The sequence below is a fragment of the Rattus rattus genome, chromosome 1 (assembly GCF_011064425.1).
Source record: "Rattus rattus isolate New Zealand chromosome 1, Rrattus_CSIRO_v1, whole genome shotgun sequence".
In the NCBI taxonomy this organism is placed as follows: Eukaryota; Metazoa; Chordata; class Mammalia; order Rodentia; family Muridae; genus Rattus; species Rattus rattus.
Genome location: NC_046154.1, coordinates 12,260,277 through 12,285,641, shown reverse-complemented (window position 1 = coordinate 12,285,641; position 25,365 = coordinate 12,260,277). Strand labels below are relative to the sequence as shown.

Below are 25,365 nucleotides of genomic sequence, written 5' to 3'. Positions count from 1 at the left end.
CCTGGGCGTGGAGGAAAGCCATGGAAGGCCACGGGGAATTGTCCCGGAGTTCCCGCTGGAGTGGGAAAGGTCTTCCAGGACTATTACCGGGAAGCAGCAGTGCTCCAGTGCACAGCAGTGTGCTGTCATCTGCTTCCACACTGAGTGTCTGCTGTCTCACTCTCCTGTTGTAGTACCAGATCTTCATTCCAATGGTGAATAAAGTCCTCGTGCGACACCGGATCAATCACCAGCGCTACGACGTGCTGATCTGTAGAATCGTCAAGGTGAGTGGGCAGGGCACCCTTCTGCTCTGAGCTCTCCAGCATCTTTCCTTCCTGGCATTTTACCAGCAAAGGGCAGGCCATGTCTAGCCTTTCAGCCCTGGCTAGGACTGGCGGACATGCTGGAGAAGTATTTCTCAGCACTGTAGGCTGTGTGGTTTCTCTGTATGGTTTCTGTCGAAGCGTCTCACTTCTGTCATGTGGCTGAAAAGTAGTCATGCGCATTGCACAGAATTAATAAGTCTGGCCTCTGTCCAGTTAGATTTTATTTGTGGACATTGAAATTTGAGGTTCTCACAATTTTCATGAATTGTGAGGGATTAGATTTTATTTTAACCACTTGAGATTGAAATAAATTATTTTTAGCCCCTAGGCTGTATGAAAACAGGTAGCAGGCTGTGTGCCGTTTGTGCCCTAAACTGCTGACTGCTTATCTGTGCTCACAGTTCGCCTTTGCCCGGCTTCTGTGTGACTTACCCATTAAAGGTTTGCCCGTGACCCCAGCGGGGATTCGGGCACCGTGGTTATTGGGCACAGGTGCAGTGCGTGCTCTTGCAGGTAGGAGTCTCCTCAGGTTCGTGTATGTTTGTAAGCTGGGCGCAGCTATGGCGGTGCACGTGTTTTCAGTGCATCTCTGCCTGCAGGGGTACACGCTTGCTGATGAAGAAGAGGACCCTTTGATTTACCAGCATCGAATGCTAAGGAGCAGCCAGGGAGATGCCCTGGCCAGTGGACCAGTTGAAACAGGACCCATGAAGAAACTGCATGTCAGCACCATCAACCTCCAAAAGGCAGGTCCATTGTTCCCGGGGGAGTGGGAAGCAGGGCTGTTTTCCTCTCACTGACATCATCATCTCTTACCACCTTTAACTGACACGAGCTAATCGGCTTACTTCAGATCAATCACAGCGTAGTCGTGAGCTTAGGCCACTACTGTGTTTGTTTGCTTTGCTTCTTTGCTTACTCGTTTTCCTCTGGGATTGCTGTTGCTGCTGCTCTGTGACAGGGTCATACTTTGCAGCTCTGGCTACTCCTGAACTCACTGTGTAGTCCAGGCCACCCTGCTGCCCCGTTCTCCCAACAGGTGGCATTAAAGGTACGTGCTCCTGCCAGCACATCAGACATTTTGTTGTTATTTTTGTAGCACAGATTGGCCTCTAATTCATGTTCCTCCTGCCTCTACCTGCTACACTTTGGGATTACAGGTGTGTAATGGATTACAGCCATTTTTAATTTCTGTGTGTGTTTACACATGCATGCTTGGTCAGAAGAGAACCTTAGAGCCCCTTAAGTGGACTTAAGGATGGTGGCGAAGCACCATGTGGGTATTGGGAACTGAACTCAGGACCTCTGCAAGAGCAGCAAGCCTCTTAACCGCTGAGCCATCTCTTCAGCCCCATTCAGCTGTAGTTTTTTTTTTTTTTTAAGATTTGTTTTTTATTATATATAAGTACACTGTAGCTGTCTTCACACACACCAGAAGAGGGCATCAGATCTCATTACAGATGGCTGTGAGCCACCATGTGGTTGCTGGGATTTGAACTCAGAACCTCTGGAAGACCAGTCAGTGCTCTTAACTGCCGAGCCATCTCTCCAGCCCCTGTAATTTTTTTAATGTAGAAAATAAAGTATGTTTTGTGTTTGCTCACAACTTTAGTAGTAGGACCTTTTGTGGCAAAACAAAACACAACAAAACACAACAAAACAAAAAACAAAACAAAAACAGTGCTCTCAAGAGAACAAAGCTATTGTCTCAGTTTCTTTTCCTGCTGCTGTGTAAAAGACTCCCCCCAAAGCAACCTGAAGAGATGGGATGTATTTTTTGCTTAAAGTTCTAAAGGAACATAGTCCATAATGGCAGGGACAACATGGCAGTGGGAGCAGGAGGCTGGCTGGTCACATTTCATCCATACTCTGGAAGCAGAGACAGAGCAGGAAGTGGGGCTGAACTGTGAAACTGCAGGGTCCTCACCCAGTGACTCACTTCCTCCTTAAGGTTCCATGACCTCTTCTTCATAAACAGCACCACCAGCTGGGGAGCCAGGTGAATCTGTGGGGGACATTTCTTATTCAAACCACAGAAGCTGGTAAGCCCTGATTAGCATAAATGGATGTGGGCTGTTGAAAGCAGTGATTATTTTACTTCTCCCTCTCGTTGGGTGTTACTAATTTCTAGGGATCTTATTAAAATAGTCACTCCGATGTGAAATATCTGAGGTCAGGGGAGATAACTATTTGAGCTCCCAGGTATGTCTGATACTTCCGACCACGGACCACATTTTGAATATCAAACCTAGAACTTTGCTATTAAGTACTGAATTGTCTCTGCTGACCATAGCCTGTCCGACACGTTTTGTTCATCTCTTTGAGTTAGACCGCCTGGATACAGTTATAAAAACCTGAGGCTCAGTGTTCTAGCCGTGAGTGGCCAGGCTGGGATTCCACAGAGCGTTCAGGCTTCAGAGAACAACACAAGCAGCACATAGTGCACTGGGGCATCAAGCACTGCCAAGTCCACTACCTCACCAGTAGGTCCTCAGGCCTATGACACGGAAGCAGGCATGCTCACCTTACACATAAGGACGCAGACACCAGATATCAAGTTCCAAAGGTCAGAGAGCCAGCAGTTACGTAACTGAGACTTAAATTCAAGCCTTTGAGTTCCTGGGAGTGGCTTTGGCCTCCACGCTAGACCCCTCCCGAGCCTGATGTTCCCACGTACCTGCCCAAGCTGTCCCAGGAATACTTCGTGGGGCCAGGGATGGAACCTCGGGGCTCACACATGAAGTTCTCAGCCACTAAGCCACACCTCAACTCCTCTACAGAGCCCCCTTTCTGCCTGGAGAGGTCAGTGCTTTGAGGAGAGCTCCCGGTCCACTGACCCATGACCCGACCCATGACCTGACAGTTTCCTCTGTCTGTCAGTTACTCTTCTGTCAGACAAGTTGTGCTGTGTAACTGGTCTTTGCTTCTTTGTGGGTTCTTTTCCCATTCTTTATCCTACCGCACCCCCAGCTTCACCCCCTACCACTAGATAGGAGAGAAAGGAGGATGCGGGGGAGATAGATTGAGATCTGTGATCTGATTTCTTTCTCCTTTTTATCTTCGAGCACATCTATTAACAAACTACAACCAAGCCACACAGTGGGGCTCTAGCATTTATGTACCCTCTGAAAAATTCCCAAATGTCATATAGTCACAGAGACCATCTGCAGCTGGCAAAACCACACCTCTGCTAGAGCACGAGGCAGATCATAGTCAGCTGCTGCAAAGCAGCCCTATGTCCCATACCTGGAATTAAACAAAAACATATTCTTACAATATTTCTGTCTTATTTTTAAAGAAACGAAAATTCCAGAATTCTTCCTATAGTGCTGAGCGCCCAGCTCACCTCTGCACTGCGGCGGCCCTTAGGCTTCACGGAAGGCACGTTCACTGAATGTGACAGACCTGTTCATGTTGGTTCTGCAGACTGCAATACCAACAGGTGACCTCTCCTGTGTTGCAGAGGCCACCAGTATTACTTTATGTATTTTAACTAAACATCACTCTTATTTATTTCCTGGAGGAAGGAGCTTCATCAGAATAGGTATGGGTCTACAAGTCAGAGCAGAATCGTGGTAACTTAGGGCAGAACCTCAGTGACATCGGTTACCATGGCTGCACTTTGCAACAGACTCCTTAACCTTGATGGTGTCTCACTGTCACAGGCCTGGGGAGCTGCCAGAAGGGTCTCCAAGGACGACTGGCTAGAGTGGCTGCGACGCTTGAGTCTGGAGCTGCTGAAGGATTCCTCATCGCCTTCCCTGCGCTCATGCTGGGCCCTGGCCCAGGCCTACAACCCCATGGCCAGGTGAGCTGTGGAAAGCCGAGCTCTCTGTCTGGCTCCCTTCCCTTCTTTCAAGGCTTTCCCCCTTGCCGTGGACACTTATCGTTTATAGTGAGGCATAAAACGGTCATTTAATTAATGGACAGCCAGTTGCATTAGGAGACAGCAGAAGCAAGGCATTTATGTCAGTTTTATCAGCACAACTGGTTGGTTGTACATATTTAGCAGTAGCCATGGGCTCCAAGATTACAGCTTTGATCATGATTTGCTTCCTCTAATTTATCTCAAGTTGTTTGTGTGTTTAATATTTGAAATGCCATGTCTAGAAGTTCTGTCTCTGTGGTGTCGGCTCACACGTGCCTAGCTGATGGTGTGTCACCCTTCTACCCACGTCACCTCTGAGCACATCCCCAGAGAAACTCTGGTGGCCATTTACGAACTCAGTCCCAAATTTAAGCCCTGGAGATCCACTGTCACCTCTGACTAGATAAGGAAAACTTACTTTGAGTACACCAGCCTTGTAAGTCTGGTTAGCATTTCAATTTGGGGGTGGTTTTCTTCCTACCAAATTCCAAAATTATACTCGTTGCTGTAACTTAACCTTGAAGTGTGCAGTAGCAACTGAGGGAGCATCAAGGTCTAAACCATCATTGCAGGGATGCACTACACTTCCTCTCCTCTCGTCTCCCACCACAGGCCACTGTGCCCAGAACAGTGGGGTGCAAGGTGGGCATGGGCGTGGGAGGGTCCATCCATGTGACCCTGTGGCGATTTCTCGGAAACCACTCTTTCTGTTGGAGACCAGCCAGAAGCCTTGCATACCTCCGTGTGGATTCTCTGCTGGTGCTTCGAGCATGTTTTCTCTCTCTCACGTAATCATCCACTGAACCATTCTGAATATGTTTGCAAGTCAGTAGCAGATGCTGCCTTGGCCATTTTTGATCTTAAGAATTTGGACACTGTCCAGGAAATGTTCCAAGGATCACATAAGCACTGTCACTTCCTCAGTCTGTTCACTTAGAAGTTCTCCGTCTTTCTGTTCATCCCAGTGAAGAGAAAAAAGGCAGAAACTGCCAGGAAACATCACTGTGAAGACAAGTTAGTTCCAGCATTCTCCTCCCCACCCTGCTCTCCCATAGTCCCTGTCTATCATGTCTGTACCTGCCCTAAAGGAGAGTGTTTCATTGCTAGGCTTGGTGATGAATTAGGCCTAAAAATCACAGCAGTTGGGAGGTTGAAGCAGGAGAATTGCTATGAGTTTGAAACCGGTCTGGGCTACAGCGTGAGACCTAGCTCAAACAAACATAAGATCAATAGTCAGTGGGTACATGTGGTTCTCTTAATCTAAAGTTCCCTCCCTCGCTCACCACAGATCAGATATTTGGTGACCAGCAGTTACTCTGCCACCTGGGGAAGGTTTAGGTAGCATCAGCAATGCCGTCAGCAGCCCTGCTCCTTGTAACCCAACTGCAGTGCCAGAAATGGGTTCATGATGCTTGCGGCACCCAGCAGAGGTGCAGCCTTCTCCATCCCGTGTTTGCAGGGATCTCTTCAACGCTGCGTTTGTGTCCTGCTGGTCTGAACTGAATGAAGACCAACAAGATGAGCTCATCAGGAGCATTGAGTTGGCTCTCACTTCTCAAGACATTGCTGAAGTCACACAAACCCTCTTGAACTTGGCTGAGTTCATGGAGCACAGTGACAAGGTGAGACAGTGATAGGACACCAGCTGGAAGAAGGGAAGCAACCACGCACCTACCCTTGTGTGCCCCATCTACTGTGTGTCTGTGCTTTACTCTGTAGGGCCCCCTGCCACTGAGAGATGACAATGGCATCGTGCTGTTGGGTGAGAGAGCTGCCAAGTGCCGGGCATATGCCAAAGCACTACACTACAAAGAGCTGGAGTTCCAGAAGGGGCCCACGCCTGCCATACTTGAGTCCCTCATCAGGTAGGCCATGGACACTTACCTTCCCCCACTGCTGGTCCCCTTTCCCTGGAGTCAGGTGGAGAGTTCAGCTGTGTGGAGTCTGTCACCAGGTCTGGCTGGCACATTTAAGTACATGGTTACAGATGGCTGTCAGCACTCAAGCCACGGCTGTCACATCTGTCAGTCCCTGACACCTCTACTCCCTTGCCTCCCAGCCTGTGCTTTCTCGTCCCAGGGAAGTCAGTGGGACGCAGCTCTGCCCACAGCAGCCTGGGGAAGGCACATGGGTATCTCAGTTGGGTGGTGCTTCTGAGCAATTAGGGCATCCTGGTTCCTGGGTTCAGGGGCCACTCAGAGGCAGGGTCAGGTCTACAGACCATTGTCTTTTAGTGCCCACTCCTCTTCCTTTGGAGCTCTGAACATAAAGCATAAAGTCTGAGAGGCAGCGATCTTTTCCCTGATTTCCGTGATCATTCTTCCTCTCCTAAGATGGTTTTGAGTCTTCTGGGTACAGAAAAGGAAGTTCTTTAATAAATTTTATGCTGTTAGAAATTACAAGCAGCCGGAAACATGAGCCTCAGCTCCTAGAGAACTGTTCACTTCCCTACTGAGTCTGGAGAACATTAGCTCTGGAGTCTAATCATCTCCATGGGGATGCTAACATGGTTCATCATTTAACTGCAGATAGCGCAGGAAAAATCAACAGCTAGTAAGTTGCTGGGCAGACAGACCGTGCCGAGCGGAGTGCTTCAGCAGCCGAGCCCAGCACTCATTCTCCCTTTAGTAAGATCCAAAAGGTCAAAATAGAATCCTGCTTCTGCTAGATCCACTGACACAGAGAATGATGATTTCTGAAGTGCCTTGTGGGAAGTTACAGACGTGCCACCCCCTGTTTCTTAGTCGTAAATCCCATTCTTAGGGAAGCGTGTGCTCTAAGCTGTTCAGACTGTGTTCAGCTGACGGAGCTCAGGTGCCTGTGTGCCCTTCGGGTGGCCTCCCGCTCCTCCCCGGTTCCTTTCTTTGCCTCAGCTGCAGCTTTCACCCCCAATGACGTCACACTGACACAGCCGAGTTGCACTGCAATGCCGTCTTCTCTAGGGAAAGTTGTTTTATTGCTTCTGGAAGTTGTTGGATCATTTTCGGTTATTTGATTTCATTTTGGTTTGGTTTGGTTTGTTTTTGTAACACAGAATGAACTTAGACTGCTCCTGCCTCAATTCTATGATTATAGACTTGCCCCCACCCGCAGCTTGCTGAAGGTTAAGGAAAAGCTTTGGGCAAAGCTGCTGCTGGGAGGCTGCCCCACCCTTCACCCCCAGAGTACAGGTGAGGGTCTCTGGCTCCCCCGGGTCCTGGCACTTTGACTTGTGTGCCAGCTGTGTGCTCTTGAGCGTGTGCCTCTCAGGCCACTGCCTGAATTCCAGCCCATCTCCCCAGCAAGCCGAAGGTGCCCGGCCTGCTAACTCCCCTCCCACACATACATCGGTTGATTTCTTTTTTCCCTCAACTTTTCCTCCTTGTTAATTTACCTATTCTCAGAGCTTATAGTGATACATACACTTACTTTAACCAGTTCTTTCTGGTTTCTTGGTTTTGTTTTTAAAAAACACGTTGCCCTTTTAGCCAGATATTGTGATGCACACTGTAATCTCAGGACTCCAGAGGCCGGCATGGGAGGCTTTTCTGCTTTGTTTCAGTCTGTTCCCTGTGTGTTGGCTTTCTTACTTACCTGAGGGCGAATTAAATCCTACATGTAATCTCCAAGCTGGGTCGCTATTGAGACGATATAAGCTACTTGAAGCTCACCTAGATGAGAGAGTATAATCACTTCTCTGGGGAACAGTGGATTAGAAGGAACTGGATTGTAGGAAGCACGTCATAATAGCCAGTTATCCAGCGCGTGAGGACAGAGTCTGTTAGCCTGCCTTTTGCGGTGGTGGTGGTGATGGTGATTGTGATGGTGGTTGTTTTGAGACAGGATTTCTTTGTGTAGACCAAGCTGGCCTCAGCCGAGATCTGCTAGCCTCTCCATCCCAAGCACTCGGATTAAAGCGGTGCACAATAGCCAGCCTTTTCTCTGCTCGGTAGAACGGAGGACCTCACAAAGCTCTGCCCTATCACAGGTCATCTCCTTGTGAATTTTTCTGGTTGAGATATCTGCATAGTTAAAAGACTGCATGCACAAGGACCGGGGCTCCCTGGCTGGACCTGCTTGTCAGGCTGATTGTAAGCATCCTCTGAATGGCGCTGTTATCTGTGGAACTCCTCTTGGTTTCTAAAAGGGCCCGGACAGAACAGAATGCCCTTTGTCTTAGCCACACCCACCTCTGCTTCTGGTTCCTGGTGGTGCTGTCTTCTCTCTGGTGAGAGGCTGTGGTCACCATCCTTGGTGTCACCCATCAAGTACCAGAGTGTGTGTGTGCTTGGGAAATGGAGGAGCTAGCAATGCCTTGTCCGTCCTCTACCCTCCCTCTTGCCATCTCCGAGAAGGTTCTTGTTATGGGGATCATAGTAAATGAAAGGAGAACCATCAGCGTTTGTGTGGCCTCCTTCCTCTGCACATGCCGGGGAAGCCTGTTCCACCCGATCCTCCGAGCCTTGTGGTTCTGGGCATTGCGTCCTTCTGCCCGCCTGAGGAAGTTTCTGTTTGAATAGCTCTCCCCCTGGGAATCCCTGTTTCATGGAGCTTCTTTTCTCACTTTATTCCTGTGAAAAATCCCCAAAGTTCCCTCCTGCTCATGAGGGGAAGTAGATTCCTAGCAGTCGCAGAAGTTATTAGTGGGAATCATGGCTTATCTTGTACTGACTCCTCTAGAGGGCAGCTCTTTGTGTAGGGGGCAGAACCTCTGGACATCCCGTGGTGAAGGGAGGAAGCGGGAACGTGACCTTGTAAAGTGTCCTGAGAGCACATTGGTGTGGGGCTGGCAGTGCTGGGCTCTGCTCCTACTCTGCAGTGGCTTCTACCTTTTCCACTCCTCCTCTCCTTTCCCCCTCCCGTTTTTTTTAGGGTGGGAGTAGGGGGTCTTGCTTCGCCAGTTTTCTTGAACAAACTAATTCTGACTTCTCTAAGTGCACTGTAGCTGTCTTCACACACACCAGAGGAGGGCATCAGATCCCTTACAGATGGGTGTGAGCCACCATGTGGTTGCTGGGATTTGAACTCAGGACCTCTGGAAGAGCAGTCAGTGCTCCTAACCACTGAGCCATCTCTCCAGCCCCATTCTGACTTCTTACCTACAGTTTTCATCATGCGCTCAATGGTAATAATAAAAATTCAAAAGAAAATCATCAAATTTTGATAGTATTTATTGTAAAAGAAAAAGATATTTTGAATATTCAAAATAAAAACTACAATATTTTATTTTTACAAGGAAGATGCTTCTCTATATAGCACAAGTTTTAAACCACAGCGCCATGTACCCTTATTTTCCAGGCATTTTTGTTAAAGGGGATCTGTTTGAGTCTGTTTCTTACAGAATAAGTAAAAAAAAAAAAAAAATGTTTTTTGATGGAGAATGAAGGCAGTGTTGTGATCACCCAGAGACTGTGCTCGCCTCCCGCTGGTCCTCTCTCCCACGTCAGGCCCACAGTGTGCTTTGTAGCACCGTTCTCTCCCCCAGGATTCTGCCTGCGAGGCCTAACTAAGACCCTGGATCTCCTTGAAGCAAGTCCGATCTGGACAGCTGGTCTTCAGCTCCACATGTTTTGTGTCTTAGAATTCCTATGTGCTGGTTATGGTGGTGCAGGCCTTTTAACCCCTGCACTTTGGAAGCAGAAGCAGATAGATCTCTTTAAGTTCAAGGCCAGCCTGGTCTACATAGTGAGTTCCAGGACAGTAAGAGCTGTGTAGAGAGACCCTGTGTCACAAAGGAAAACAAAACAAATCCTATAGACACAAGGAAGTGTCATGGGACCTAAGAAGGGGAAGCCCCTTCTCCACCATCTGCCTTCATTTCTCATGGCCTCTCCACAGAGGGTCACAACAGTTCCTTTTATTTGTTCTTTTCCCTCATGTCATCTGAGCCTCAGGTAGGGGAAACGGGTTACGTGACCTCAGGGTCACTGTTGAGCACAGCTAAGGCTGTGGAGGATGAGCTTCTGCTCTGTGGGCCCACTCAGTCCTCCCCTGAGGCACCATGGCACCTACTGGCCTGGTGCCATCTGCTAATGTGCACTGTTTGGTCTGTGTGGTTCTGTTGTGTGTGCATGTGCTCTTGTGTGCACAGGTGAAGTTGGTCACGCTCCTGGATGACAAACTGTCCCCTTCCTACCTTTTGTCCACCCTCTTCCCATCCTGCTCTCCCTCCTCAGCCTCCGCCTCACATAGCTCTGCAGCAGCCTTCTCCTAGGGCGTGAAGGCTTCTGGACGGATCTTCATCTCCACCCGTTTGAGGGAATAGTTGGCTCCATGCCAGCCATACCAGCTGATGCCATCCATGTGCTTCCGGTGCTCCCCCAGGCGGTAGTACACCCCATTGAGGTTGGAGTCTGTGCAGCAGTTGTACCAGTAGCCACCTGGCGTGAGACACAGCTAGTAGGCTGGGGATGCCCTCCCTAGATTCTGGCTGATTGATGGCGTTAAAGCAAAGGGGACAACACAACCAGAGCACCTGCAGCAAATCTGCAGCTCACTGCTGTCCTTAGTGGACCCCGCCCTCCCCTGCCTCCCAGGTCTCACCTTTTCGGAGCTGTGCACACTTGTCCAAGCAGTTGTCGTTGTCCTTGTCCTTGGTGCTGAAGACGGTATTGTTATGATAGAGGAGAGCGTCCTTCCCCACGTTGCCACTGTAGTTCCCCAGGAAGAGGCGGTAGCTGTTCAGTTCATTGCCCAACGCAAAGTAGCTGTACTCTGCGTAGCGTACATTACCCTCCCAGTCCTGCCAAGAAAGAGCAGAGCCTTAGGGAAACCACAGAGGACTTCATTGCTGCAGACCCCATCCCTTCCTCACTCACTAGCCCTGCAGCTAAACCTCTCTTCAGGTGGAACTCTGGTAAGACTATTACAGGTTGCCATGTTAGCTAGAAGTCAGCAAAGAAAGGTCTGAGACCAAACTTGGGTCTGGGTCCATGTGGCCTGAATCGTTCTGTCTGTAACCCTCCATGCCTCAGTCTGAAGGGGCAGATGTGTGATTTTTGTTAAATCTCATTCTGAGATGCTGTAGGAGTAAGTAGGCTGGCATCATGCTTGAAGCCAGCTAAAGGGGCCACCATGCAGCCCCACTGAGGCTTGTACTTAACAAGATCGCAGAGCAAAGGAGATGGTGTTTCCATCCCAGTCGCTATGGGTCTTCCTGGACCTCGGCCAGCTGCAGTTCGGTTTTGCTTAGAGATAGAAATAAACTGTTCAGGGACACTGCTGCCCTGACTGTGCACACCTGAAGTGAGCGGACTGTGGCGATGCCTCTGAACCGTGTGTGCAGTAGGCCTGGGCCAGTCAGGCCTTACAGCTCAAGCTTACCTCCAGCTCCACACGAAGCCTTGTTGGCTGCCTGGTAAGCCGGTGGATATGTTCATTCCCTAGCCAGAAGTCGCCTCGAATGCTGCCAAACCCTTGCTTATACTGTTTCCAGTCTTGGTAGAAGGAGACAAGGCCACTCTTGCGCCTCTGGATGATGGTCCAGCCTCCGCCTGAAGTTTCCATGTCACAGAACACCTGAAGCAGAAAGGATCCTCTGGGCAGGTGCAAGGGCAGGGGCAGGAGCTTAAGGACAGACTTCCAAACCTATGTGCTGTACCTGTAGTGTTAGTGGTCCTTGTGCTCCCTGCATAATCCAGCAGAGACACTGCCCCCAGTGTGGAGGGCCAGGGGCACAATGGTTACCTTGGGAATGAGTGTACCTGGGGCAGGGCGGGCAGTGTGAACACAACGTAAATGGGAAATGAGGTACTTCTGTGTGTCTCCTCCTAATGACTTCTCTCCTCTCCTAGAGAGAGATCTGAACTCATTCTGTGTCGCAAGAACTGGGACAGTCGATGTCTGACTGATGCTCTGCCAACAGAGGGTGGAATAGAGGCAGAGCCCCATAAATTGAGCTTCTCACAGCTCCATCATAGGGCACGTTTGCTTTTTAGAATTTCCCTTTCCGTAGACCAGAGTTGTCCTGTTGTCACTGTGCCTTTTAAGGTGGAGGACAAAGAGTAGGACATGGCACTGTTGACCTCACCTCTAACTCAGGGCTGCTCAGGAACTCATCTGGAGGAAGCTTGTACACCCCAGAGATTCGGTAGTTCTTCTGGTACAGGGAGGAACAGTCGTAGATGGCATCTGTGAGGGGAACACAGAGAGGACAGAGATTCAGGCCTTGAGGCATGTCTGCTGCAGCTGAGCTGGGTTGAAAACAGAGACGATTTCTGCCCATGGTGCCTGTGGGTAGTTCCCCTGAGGTATCGAGTTCAAGAAGTTCATCAGGACCGAGGGGGATGTTTGGGCTTCCTTGGTTATGAGGCCATAGAGTAAGGAAACTCTTTACCTATGCCAAGGCACCATTAAGCAGGAAGCTTCGGGCTAAGTCTATATAGGACATCCTGTTGTGGTGCTAGGCTGTAAATTCTGGAAACAGTAATAGGATGGTCTGCAAAGGCCACTTGGCAGCTACCCTAGGAGAAGCTTCAGACTTCTTGAATCAGACCTCAGCTAGAGGCCAACTCCTGAGTATCTCGGGGAGTTTGGTTTGGTGGTGTTTCTCAGCTAACAGCCAACAGGTACTCAAATTCAGGGAGACAGATTTGAATCTTATCCCTCCCCAATCTCACATCGCTAGACGTTCAAATGAAAACCAAAACTCCAAGCAGCCCTTTGAGACTGTTCCCTGAAAGTTTTGATAAATCAAGGAAATGAGGTTTTCCCACTTCCCCTTGGGCTTGATTTGAAAGCGTCTGTGGCTGCCTTGAAGCTGCTGCTTTGTACTGAGGCTTCAAAGACACAGCTGTTTCTAGTAGAGTCTGTGGCTGTTGTCCACAAGACACTTCTGCACTTGTCTTGGGACTTTTTCCTTGGTACCCCCTGGGCTGGAGGCTTAGGGGAAAGCACGGGTGAAAGTGGGAGATTCCAAAGTGCCTGTCCCCTCAGCAGAGCATGCTGGGAAAGGGGAATGTGGTATACCCGCCCTTCCTCCTGCGACTTCTAGGAGAAGTGGTGCAGTCAGCCCTGCGTCTGGCCTGGTTTACATGACCATTTTCATCTCACAGAGCAAATGAAGACTCACTTTTTTGGTAAATGAGAACCCCTAACTTTCTGTTCTCAAACCAAGGTCAGGAGAACTACGCTTTGAAATCATTTGTATTTGTTTAACCAGCTACCTTGGGCAAAACTACTTCTTTGTCTGAACCAAGGGTAGTCAGGTCTTACTGAATAGGAGCTAACCATGTCTTCTTGACTTGGGTTATTGTGCAGTAAGCATTAGTAAGAAATGCTTCATCTATAAAATATACTCATTCCAAATGTTTCCCAGTAACCTCAGAAAATTAGATCTTTCTCTGAGCAGCAATTCATCTCTTGGCTCATCTGGGCCAGGTTACCCAGCAACTGACTGTTGTTTTCCCAGAGAACTCATTGTGTGTGCCTTCCTTATTTTCAGCCACTGAAGTCAGCACTTCAGCAGCACCTTCATTGTTCCCTCTGTTATTTGGGAGAGCTCTACTAGCAACCATGGGAGAAAGTGGATCAGAATTGTACAGCACGAAGTGTCCTTTGTTGAATACAAAGGTTTTCTTCAAATGGCTACAGGCTGTGATATCCTGGCTAAGCTTACAGGACATCACTAACCCAAACAAAGATGGTGCATCCCCAAAAGCCCCCCAGAGTTGTGCTGAGTGGGCAATCCAGAAGCAGAGCTGGAACCAGGAGACTTAGCAGGAGCATGGTGAGGGAGGAGTGTGGGGACAGCGCTTACCTGCCGAGGTCTGTGTGACGGTCTGTGCAGCCTGTAACTGCATGATGTCGATCTGGTTGTTCATCTCAGAGTACTTGCTCTCGGCAGTGGTGAGCCGAGACTCCATGCGCTTGCTGCTGCTCTCCAGCTCCATCACCTGCATGACCACACTGACCCAGTCGCTCTCCTGCTTCCTGCTCAGCTCACCCAGCAGACTGCTGAGGTTGGCGACCTGGGCCTTGAGTTCCCTCATCTCCTCACAGCAGCCGGCTGCTTTGAGCTGTGTCTTGCGTTTATGAGGCTTCTGCAGCCACACGGGGCGACTGACAGAGGCTACCAGGAGAATGCATAGCCAGGTGGTCCTCAGCATTGTGTGCAGGCCTCTGGGGCAGGTCTTCCTCCTAGAGTCTGTATTCAGCAGAACTAGGAAGCTTAGTGTTTGACTCACAAGGGCAGTTTTCTTCCTTCCTCGTGGTCTCCTTCCTCTGTGTGCCTTTCTTAAAGCTGGAGTTTCTGAAACAGAGCTTGGTGGGTATTTAAACACTTTCCTTCCCAAGTCTGAATACCCCACCAAGGCAGCATCTTAAATATTGTTGGTGCCTGTACCTCCACCCCTAGGGCCCTGTGTGCTAAAGCCCCTCCCACCTCATCTGGGAGGGTCAGGTGCCTGTTGGGTGAAGTCAGCATAAACCTAGGCCAGAGGAGAGGAGGAGGAGGATGGACAGGGCGAGTGTTTGTTTCCTTGTCTGTACAGTCTGTGTGCTCAGACGGGAGCTGTGAACGTGTTTCCAGTTGTGCCTAGTAGATTATGGCCTGCCAGCCACTGGCTCAGCTCTGTCAGCAGACAGGCCGAGTGAAAGGCTTTCCCAACTCCTGTCTGAAGGTTATGTAACAGACTGAGGGCGAGGTAGCCAAAAGGAGCTGGAATGGAGACTGCTGAGCCAGGGAGGCTGGCTAAGGTAATCCGTGCTCTTTACTCAAGGTTCTGGCTTATTTGGGCTAAGCCGAGTTCTCACAGGACTGGATACGTCTCTCTTTGGTCATCATTCGGTGTTCCACAGAACCCTATTGAACCTGAATTAGAGGTTTGCATCTATGGAGCTGTCTTCCTTTTTACACATTCTCCTTCCTAAAAGATCACTCAGCATTTTACAAGAATTGTCACAGCACAGGGCAGAGAGGAAGACTCAGCCATGCCAGACGTGGTCTGTGGTTGGTCATCCACACTTCTGTCAGCTTCTGGGCAGCAGTGAGTGGACTTGACCTTTACCCGAGGTTCAAACTCAGAAAAGACTCCTCATCACCTAATAAATGAAGATTAGAAATCTAGGTTCTCTCTCTGTCTGCAGTGTGGTTTGCAACTTGCTGCTAGTCCCCTGTACCTACATACATGCTGTCTGAGAAAAATAGTGTTCACACCTTTACTTGAAGGACACCACTCTTCTAACACCGTGTAAAAGATGGGACTTTCCCCTAAAACTACACAACGCTCCCTCCTTCCCTACGGCAGGAGCTCTGCCTAACATAGTGTGGGTCCCACGGCTCTTCCTACCTTAGCTTCGCCCACCCACCCTTTCCCAGATGAGTCTCTGGCTCTTGGAAAGTGATTTCTGTTGAGGCAGCTGGGGTTACTCAGCAGGGTCACATTTCTGAATGAAAAGCAGTAGGTGCTCAGGTAGGCCACCGCTCGTTCCCTCTCACCTCCTGTCGGGCTTGCCTCCTTGGGCATCAGGTTGTTACTAACATCTTCTGGGTTACCGTCTCAGGGGCTCTGACAGGAGGTGGCACTGTGCTAGTCCCAGCTTTTTCTTAGTTTTCTCAGTGAGCAGCTAGTTTAGCCTTTGTTAGTTTAGCAGGGCAGCACGACCTTTGCTGGTTCCATGGAGTTTATTCGTGTTTAGCATCAACGTCTGCTAAACTGTGGAGCTCTTTAAGGTAGTCTCACGTCTGTGCGGTGACGCTGTGTGCCATATGATCATGTAAGAAGCATCCTAGCTGACCCGGCTGCCCTAGAACTGCAGTGTCTTACGCAGAAGACAGCACTGGGGCAGGCCAGCCTTTGTAGTGAGCGTAGTGAGCCAGCTGGGTAACATTCAGGCGACAACGTTCACATTTTGATCTTCACCTCACACTATATGTAAAATCTCAGTCCTACATTTAAATTCTGGAGGCGAAAGGCGAAACCGTAATGCATTGGTATAGGGATTGCCTTCAGCATCTTGAGATAAGCCAGACACCCAAAGTGCCGACATCCGGGCAAACATGAAGGTGTGTGGGCCAGTGTGGTGCTCTCCTCTTCTCCCAGCACTGAGAGGGCAGAGGCAGGAGGGTTGTAAGTTTTTGACCACCTGAGCTACACTGCAAGTATTACATAACAAGAGCTACATGGTAAAATGAAAAGGAGGGACCAGAGAGACTGCTCAGCAGTCCTGGCGTCCTGAGTTCAAATCCCAGCAACCACATGGTGGCTCACAACCATCTATAAAGGAATCTGATGCCCTCATCTGGTGAACACTCATATGTTTAAAAAAGGAAAGGAAGGAAGGAAGGAAGGGAAAGGAAAGGAAATATAAGAAAGTAGTCATTTCTTTTCAGCTGGCAACCCTGAGAAGGGGTATGAAGCCAGGCAGTGTTTGCAATGTGTGCTCTTGAGTGTACCAGGTCCAGGGGGTATAAAGTTTCCCCACCCAGCAGAGCATGGGAGCAGGCCAGGGTCACGATGGAGGAGATCTGAAAGGCCCATAAACACGTGCGAGGCTTTGCCATCTCATGAGTCAGCATGGAACTCACATTTCAACCATAGCAATGCACCGCTACATACCAGCCAGGAGGACGGGTGGAAAAGCTGAAAATACCAAATGATGACAGGAAAATAGATCGGCTGGGTTTTCATGTACTACTGAGGGAACCATAAACAGTGAAACCAGCATGGTGTCTCCCAGAGCTGAGCATAGCCTGTGACCTGCAAGCACATGTACTCTGAAAGATACATTGAGGGAAATTATGGTAAGACCACTCACAATACCCTCGCTCTGAAATCCATTCAGACACCCATCAGTGGCTGCATGGCCTACTGGACTGCCTCACCAGTAGAGTGGCTGTCCCACGACAGGAAGGGAAAGGTGCTATGGCGTGCAGCAGCACAGTGTGTGACCAAGCAGAACACTGAGCGGTCACATAGCCTTCAGTGACTAACAAGCAGTGCTCAGGAGACAGCTCTTGATGCTCTGGCAGAGGGCCAGGGTTGGTCCTAGCATCCGTATGGTGGCTCACAACTGTCCATGAGCCCAGTTTCAGAGGATCCAGTGCCCTCGTCTGACTTCTGTGGGCGCATGAGTGTGCATGGGTGTCTTCACAGGCAAATCACTCATACATATAAAAATAAACAAATCTTAAAAATAAAAAAAAGACCAGCAGGCTAAGTGTTAGAAGTCGGTGACGGTCACCCTGGGGAATGGGATGGTGTGGTAGGAGGTGTCTGGGAGCTGCAGTGCACTGCCCTGTGATTCCTTGGTCTAGTGTCCCAATTATGTCTTTCCCTTGATATCCATCTACCTGTGCACTCAGGTACGTTATTCTAGAAGTTTGTTTAAAATGGATGACACATATAAAATGCAGGAACTGCATACAGTGCCTGACTGGAGGAGGCAGCTCATGGGGATGAGTCCTGCCTCCCAGCCTGGCAGTGGTCCTGGTTGTGGGTTTTTGTATCTGCCTGTAAGCTCAGGAAAGGACAAGCCTTGTCTGTTTGTCTGTTACGGTAGCTGCATCAAGCACTTAGCAGGAAGCCTGAGGTGGAATACCTTACCGGAACTTGTCAGATGAGGTGGGACTCTAGGGGACATGTGCTTCCCTGATGCCTGCTCTGGGTCTTACATGCTCTTTCTGACTCTTACATTTATCTTGGTGACCTTGCAGTACATGAGTTGGTGACACCACTGGCCTCTCCAAATGCTTTGGGACATTTCACTATCTGTAAGTCCTGCTACCCAGGTGTGGTGTGTCACTTCTCTATCCTAAGCTATCCTTATCAAAAAAAAAAAGTCTTCTTTCCTCTGACCTCAGAAAGGACATCAGTATTCCTACAGTGTGGCCCTGTCCCTAACAGGATGTATGGCTAGCCCATCTTACTTTTCCAGAAGGTGTATCTAGACGCTGATTACGTCATGTCAGCCCATTTGTGTTTCTCAACTGCATCCACTTGCTAAACAGACTCCCAGATCTTGGCCATCCAGAAGCCAAAATAAGACCCAAAATCCCCAGTGTGTTTTGCATCCAAATAGATCAGACTTGCTTCAGGTTGACCTTTGGAGCCCTCCACCCCAGCTTCTTTCTCAGTCTCTCTCCAAGCTCTGCATTTCACTCTGGATAGGAAGAAGCAGGAAAGGGGAGAAAACCCTCCAGGTAGCCCCAGAAGAGGGGCAGTGCTCGCTGTTGCAGAGTAAAAAGATAACAGCCAATTTGTCAAGAAGCGCTGACAAAAAAGATAAAGTTGGAAGTAATTAACTGGCTGACATGCTGGGAGCAGTGTGCCTGCCAATAGCTCCCTAAATCAGCCAGAGCCTTGGAAACGTGACAGCCATTTGTCACTTTTACAGCCTGCCTCTAACAGGCCCTCAGTTGGAAACCTGGCCCGCACAGATTCTGTGCTGTGACTGAGGCTTGAACCAACCTGGGCCACATGCTTGGTTGTTTTGGGTGCAAGGCCTGAGCCATCCAGGAGGTGCCTGCGAGTAGTAATGCCCAGCTATGGGCAGGCAGTTCCAGAGGCAGTCCTTCCAGCTTGCACAGGAGTGTCACCGAGCAGAGTCATGGAGTTGTGAGTGCACGTTCAGCTTTCCTTGTGTCCTGGACCCACCCGGTACCACTGTCGGCCCCCCGGATTCTCTTGGTGGTGGCTTGTTGCCATAGCACTAAAAAGAATTATAGAGCAATTATGATAGCCCATACCTGAAACCCCAGCACTGCGAGGCTGAGCCAGGAGGATAGAAAGTTGAAGGCTAACCTGGGTGTGAAGCATCTTAGTAAAGTAGACAATTCCTGTCTGTGCAAATGCAGGAGCATTTGCTGGGCATCACTATGTAGAATAAATTTAATATGTATAGGTGGGATTATTTTGAAATTAAAATTATATAAATATTTCCCTACCCATAATATTTCTTAATTTGGGATGAGGAAGACTAGAGACAGAATTCAGTGGAGTAGTATTTGTCTAACTCATGTGTAAGGTCCTGGGTTCAATCACCAGCACCTTGGGCCATCAAAAAACATGTTTGCCTCTCTGTCTCCCTTCTCCACCAAACTACAAAGAAGCTTTGTCAGGCGTGGTAGCTTATGTCTGTGTTTCCAGCACTCTGGCTGACACATGAATATCACTGTACATTCGAGGGCCAGCCTTGGCTTCATAGGAAGACTATCTCAGAAAACCAAGTAATAATAATAAAATAAAAATTTTATAGGGGAGTCACTCAGCCTCATCAGCTTCTAAAGGCGAAGTTCTTTATCCGCCTTCCTCACCTACCTAGATGCCTGTTAACCAGTTACTCTCTTCAGCCATGAGGATCGCGTGCTCTGACTCACTGCACACTGAACACACTCTCTGGTTATGACAGACATGTGGTAGCTGCCCAGAGGGAGGGACAAGAATGCTGTAGAGCTCCTTCTGTGGAGACTCTGGGATTAGGACATCAGGAACCTTTGTGAAACATCAGAAAATAGCCACTTGCTTTACATTAAAATTCTTAGTTTTGATTCACAGTCCAACCTCAGCTTCCTGAATGCTAGGATTATAATCGCGTGCTCCTTTGCCTCGCACACCACCTTTTTAAAAAGATCGATTTCTGGGGGGGGGGGTACACACAACTGTACCCACCTATAATATAAAGACCAGAAGAGATCCGGTGGCCTCTATCACTCTTCACTATCCTTTTGAGTCAAAGTCTCTCCCCGAACCTGGGGCTTGTGCTTTCCTCAGCTAGGCTGGAAACCAGCAAGTCCCAACCATCCATGTCTCCCTCCCACTCAGAGCAGTTCTAGCATGCACAGGGCACCTGGCTTCAACCATTCTTAAGTCGTGGTAACATAGATCCCCAAGTGTTGCAAAAGGGGCCAAAGTGTCCTAGTTTGACGGGGTTCGTCTTTTCTTTCTTTTTCTGTAGGGGAAATGCCAAGGTTTTCTTTTCCTAAGGGTGTGTGTGTGTGTGTGTGTGTGTGTGTGTGTGTGTGTGTGTGTGAGAGAGAGAGAGAGAGAGAGAGAGAGAGAGAGAGAGAGAGAGAGAGAGAGAGAGAGTGTTATTAGCACATTTGTGCAGTATCACGCATATGGAAGTTGAGGACACCTTTGGAAGTCAGTTTTCACCGTCCACCATGTGAGGTCTGGAACTCAAACTCAGGTCATTAGACTTGGTGAGGAGCCTTTACCCACTGAGCATCTCCTTTTTCAGGCGATTAATTCTAAGACCTTAGAGTTTCCTAACACATTCCTTCCTATCTGCACTTAAATGACCCCATCTCACCTCTAATGTGTTAGGTTTCAAATGTCCTTTGCTTGCTGTCTGCACTGCTGTCCTTCTGTCTTGAAATTAATCTATTCCAGAAAAGATGATCGGGATCAGGGACTTAGCTCACTGGTCTAGTGCTGGCCTAGCAAGTGCAGTGCTCTGGGTTTGAGCCTGCTCAGGGGAGAAAGCGATTGCTGCTGCAGTCCCTGTACAGACCATTCTCTAGTTCCACCACCATTGAGCTGCCTGATGAGACAGCAGGGTTAGCCAACCCTTTCATCCTGGCTCTGTAGAGGCATCAGCCCATTCTGATGTTGATCTGGGTTGGGCACCAAACTGAGAGTCAGTGCTGGGGAAAGTGGCAGGGGAGTCTGGAGCAGTTCTATTGCTACGATGAGGTGTGATGAAGCAGTAGGGACCCAAGGCAGTGTTCTGCCCCGTCCACTGTGACTGGTCAGGACACCCCGTTCCACCCGTCCCCCACCATCTGTGTTACATGTGTCATCAGTACGGTGCCAAGGGAATTCAGAGAATTCTTCCTTGACAGGGAACCAAGAGAAAGGCCGACAGCAGTCTGCCTTAGATGGCAGGCCCAGGGCCATGTGGAAGCAAGCAGTAACATTCTCATGAACTTCTGGTGGAGCACCAGGGAAGCCCGAGCACTGCAGATGTAGCACAGATGCTCCCGGTCTGCCTGGGCACCCCTCGCTTCAGGGTTGGTGTGTATGGCTCTCCCTGCACTTTGTTCTCAACTGCCCTGAGGTGAGTTCCAGGTCAGCCAGGGCTACAAAGAAAGACCCTGTCTTGAAAAAACAAAAAAAAGTAATATCAAATTAAATTTAAATTAAAGAAAAGGCATGGAGGGCCAGGTTGAATGGGGGGATCACAGGTGTCCCTCTTGCTACACTGGAGTCTCAGTCATCATTCTACTGTGGCAGCAGGGTGTTCTCTCACCTCAGAACCTCTCTCTGGAGTCACCAGTCTGCTCTCCCAGCCTCAGGAAGCAGTGCCCGTGTGCTCTGGTCAGAAGGGCGCTGGGGCAGCGTGTCATCTTGCACACGAGGCCCGTCAGCTCCAGAGATGCTTTCTTTCCTCAGTTGGCAAGAGCATCCCCAGTCCCTAGCTCTTGGATTCAGCCTCAGTTTAAAACGAGTAAGCTCTTTCCCAGCTTACTTTTCATTTCCTGAAACCAGGTCTGTTTGTGAACTCTGATTTTATTTGCAGGTAAACAGTTCTGACTTGCTTTGTAGATTCGTAACTATGTGAGACAGCAGTGAGCTTTGGTCCCTCTTAGCTCAGAAAACTCTTGCGTTCTGGCTTCAGTATGGGTGGTGCGGAGCATGGTGGGAAGTCTGACTGGCCTGTCATCTGCACCCACCGTGGACGTGGGTGTAGAGTCTGGAGGTGCCTGCTGTCGTGTCTTCCACCAGCACCAGCTGGTTTGTAGTGAGCATTACTCTACCACTAGGCCGAGTCTCAGATCAGGACACACAGGGAGGGCTTATGGAAGGGGCTTTGGGACACACCCAGCTGCCAGGAAGTGGGTATTTCAGAGCAAAGGTCACTTCTTCCCAAGAGCAGAACACATGCCCTATTCTTGTATTCTCATAAAGTGACATGCATGGTGCACAGACGGCCAACAGTCAGGCCTTGGTTCTCTCCTGCTACGGTTGGTCCCAGGATTGAACTTGGGTTGCAAAAATCTTCTCACCAACTCTAAGGTAGCTTTGAAATGGTGGCATGGCACTCAGCAGACCATGACCTCCTTTCTTTGTGTAGGAACTGAGTCTGTTAATAAACTGTCAGCTTTCTAGAGCTGAGATTCCACACAGAAATGTAGTGCCTGCCACATGAAGTGAGCTGTCACAGTGCATTGCCCCTGAAGGTGGGGCCACGGAAGGTGAAGGGAGCATTAGAGCCTCCACAGCACAGGCTCCCTGCATCAGGGTTTGGGTGCTACAGACCGCAGATCCAAGACTATGAGCTTAGCTGATTGTGCCCACTCCTTCTTCATGGCTGTCTCTCTCAAGGTGATTTTTCAGTGGTTTTCCTTTCCACTACCTAAGAACAACCCGTGGGGCAAGAAGCATCCAAACTCCATGGCCTTGCCTAAGGCCTGGGTTCTCCACTGTGTCCACCATGCCGCACTTCCTCCACCACTGAGCCCCACCACCTAAAGGCTGGCACACACAGTGTGGGCGACTGCACACGTGATTCGCTTTGCCATCTGAAGGGGTTAGGACTGAGGAGGTCTCGGTCCATGCACAGTGCTGTGCTGGTCTGTCTGTCAGGTGTGCTGGTCTGTCTGTCAAGGCTGAGTTGCTGAGCTGGCTCTAGTGAGACATTGGTCTTGTGTGCATTAGGACGCCGACTTGTCACTTCCCGATTCTGATTAGTTGTTGTTAAAATCCCTTTTGTGCATAATTAGTGGCAGAATGAATTAGGCAAAGGCACTTTATGTGGTTTTGGTTTTTTGTCTAACCACAACGTCAGTGAGTCTCAAAGCAAGCCAAGTACTTTGTAACGTTTATAGTTTGTTCTTTAAATAGAGATGTTCCAGAACACAAGATTAGAACACAGCTGCTAAAAGTGGTAAGATGGTGGGTTTTGTTTGTTTTTGGTTTTAATCTGTTTCTTAGAGTTAGCACTCTAGTTAGATCACTTCACTTCCTTGTCAGGACAGCTTTTCCTACCGGAACTCCTCTCGCCAAGGCCACCTCAGGAGTCCATGATGAACACTGAGAACATAGCCTTCCATGAATCCAGGAGTGTGCACCAGCTTCCTTCTTCTGTTGTCTTAGACTACAAAACTGTTACTTTGTTAGAGAGCTACATAGTGACAGAGCTGTACTGAGTAATGTCTGTTAGCAGTGCACTTCACCCTACACGTGACAGTGAACCACTGAGGTGAGGGACTCAGCGTGCTGTGATGTGCGTGCAGAGAGCAGCCTGCCATTCCCAGGAGTCCACTCTTCCTGGTACCATGTGGGTTCTGCTGTTCAAACTCAGATCCCAGGCTTGGCAGCAAGTGCCTTGAGCCATCTGCCAGCCCCTCCCACTTGTTAATAGATATTCTGGGGGTGGGGGGATCCTGATTCAGTCCGAGTCTAGGGACTTGTTGCCTTTCCTTGACTTGGTTTCCTCATTAATTAATAAGAAGGAACTAATCCTAACCTTTCTTTCCCAGTTTTCTCAGGGATGTGAGGCCAAAGGAAATGATTGGAAGGCTTGTTAGAAATGTGCTCTGTAAACACTCTATTATTACATGCCCAGATGTTAACTTCTCTAGCCCATCAGATTTCTGGGCAGTTCCTTTCAGTTTTATTGGGAAAAAGGTGGTGAAATTAAAAAAATATTAAAAACAGCAACCTCTTGCCATATTACCACATGGAACCCAAATCTTGAAATTTCCCAAAACCACTTAAAAATTAATTCTACTCAAGTGGACAGTTTGTACTCTGCAGTAAACTAGCTCCATGTTGGTTTCATCAGCAAGGCTCCCGAGTCCATGTGTCACGTGTTGGTGTTTGCTGCCCCATAACTGGATACAGCCGTCATTGCCTGCCCTCGTGCTCTCCCCGAGTCCCTGCCTTCCACACCAGTAGCAGGTCGGTTTTAGGGCTGGCTTAGTTGCACAAGTTCCTCTGAGACTACGGGGCTGCAGCTCTCAGGTCTCCTGCTTTCAGGGCCATCTTGAAGCCTCTGATTGCTTCTTCACTCTGGGACCAGGCTGTCCAGTGGCACTGCTCCACAGCCCACACACAGTACAGGTCTCCAGTCCTGTGGGCTCCAACACCACCTGCAGATGACATCAGTAAAGCAGAGTCCCAGGGCAGGGGAAAGCATCCATGTGCTGATGGCCAGCACTAGAAACTGTGCTTCTGCAGGCTGACTGCAGAGGGAGGGAGGGAGCTGTCCCTAGGGAGATCAAAGAAGGCTGTGGACTGAAAATAGTGGGCTCGGGAAGGCGAGCGGTCAGCGTGAATGGAGAACCTAGTAATTATGTCATCTTTAAATACTTTATTTTATGTCATTGAATGTTTGCCTGCGTGTGTATATGTGCACCGTGTATGTGAAATGCCCATAGAGGCCACATAAGGGTGTGAAATCCCCCTGGACCCTGAGTTACGGGCAGTTGTGAGCTGACCTGAGGGTGCTGAAAGCCAAACCTGGATCCTCATCCAGAGCAAAACTGCATCCTCTCCATTCATCTCTGTACAAGGGACTGCTCTAACCACTGAGCCATGTGACTGAGAGGAAACCAGTCTCTGTTGACAAGAAAACAGGACCGGAGTACCCCATACCAGCATTTACTGTATTGTCCCTCCAACTGGAGGCAGGAAATAAAAACCCTCTTCTCAGATAAAGTCATTCGAGCTGAGCCTTCTTGGAGGTGATAGGTGACAGCTAGCCCCTGAGTCCGTGGGAACTCATCCTCAGGGTGCGGGTGAGCCACCCTGCCTGTCCCCAGACCATGGGTGTAACTGTTTCCTCCTCTTCCCCCAGCATCAATAATAAACTGCAGCAGCCTGAGGCGGCTTCCGGGGTGTTAGAGTACGCCATGAAACACTTCGGAGAGCTGGTAAGTGCCTTGGTTTCTTCCTAGAAAGGCAAACGTAGACACTTGGCTAGAGTCGCTCGACTGGCACCTTGAGAAAGTTATTTCCCACTTCTGTGGCTTTTTCTTCAGTTTGTAAGGCTCTCAGTGCCACCTTACCTGAGTCTGAAGGATGCAGTGTGCAGTGCAAGAGGGAGCTCGTTCACGTGGACTAGAGGCCAGCAGTGCTGATGGCTGTGAACGCTTAGCACGTGCTTCAGCCTGCGAAGAGTATCCACGTGCTTCGTTTGGCTCCTGCTCAGAGGGACACTCGAAGTGGCTATTGTCATTACTGTCAAGTGAGGGGACTGTGGACCGAGCAGGTTGAAACCTGTCTGAGCTAACAGAGCAATGCAAGGCAGGACCAGGATTTTTCT

At 49.3% G+C, this 25,365-nt stretch overlaps 2 protein-coding genes across 2 annotated transcripts in view; one reads left to right on the top strand and one right to left on the bottom strand.

Annotated features, from left to right (window-relative positions):
- The window catches only part of Mtor (mechanistic target of rapamycin kinase), a 104,172-nt gene that overhangs the window by 32,631 nt on the left and 46,176 nt on the right, over window positions 1-25,365 (top strand). The window contains exons 23-28 of the mRNA XM_032894667.1: window positions 174-266; window positions 908-1,054; window positions 3,974-4,116; window positions 5,636-5,798; window positions 5,896-6,041; window positions 24,898-24,973. Of these exons, the coding sequence (XP_032750558.1) occupies window positions 174-266; window positions 908-1,054; window positions 3,974-4,116; window positions 5,636-5,798; window positions 5,896-6,041; window positions 24,898-24,973 (768 nt within the window). The remainder of the gene's footprint in view (window positions 1-173; window positions 267-907; window positions 1,055-3,973; window positions 4,117-5,635; window positions 5,799-5,895; window positions 6,042-24,897; window positions 24,974-25,365) is intronic.
- On the bottom strand, window positions 10,366-14,432 carry Angptl7 (angiopoietin like 7). Its single transcript, XM_032894677.1, has 5 exons — window positions 13,913-14,432; window positions 12,185-12,285; window positions 11,479-11,673; window positions 10,699-10,897; window positions 10,366-10,535 (listed from the first exon to the last, which is right to left on the bottom strand). Exons 1-5 carry the CDS (start codon window positions 14,259-14,261, stop codon window positions 10,366-10,368), a joined length of 1,014 nt encoding a protein of 337 aa, XP_032750568.1. The 5' UTR covers window positions 14,262-14,432.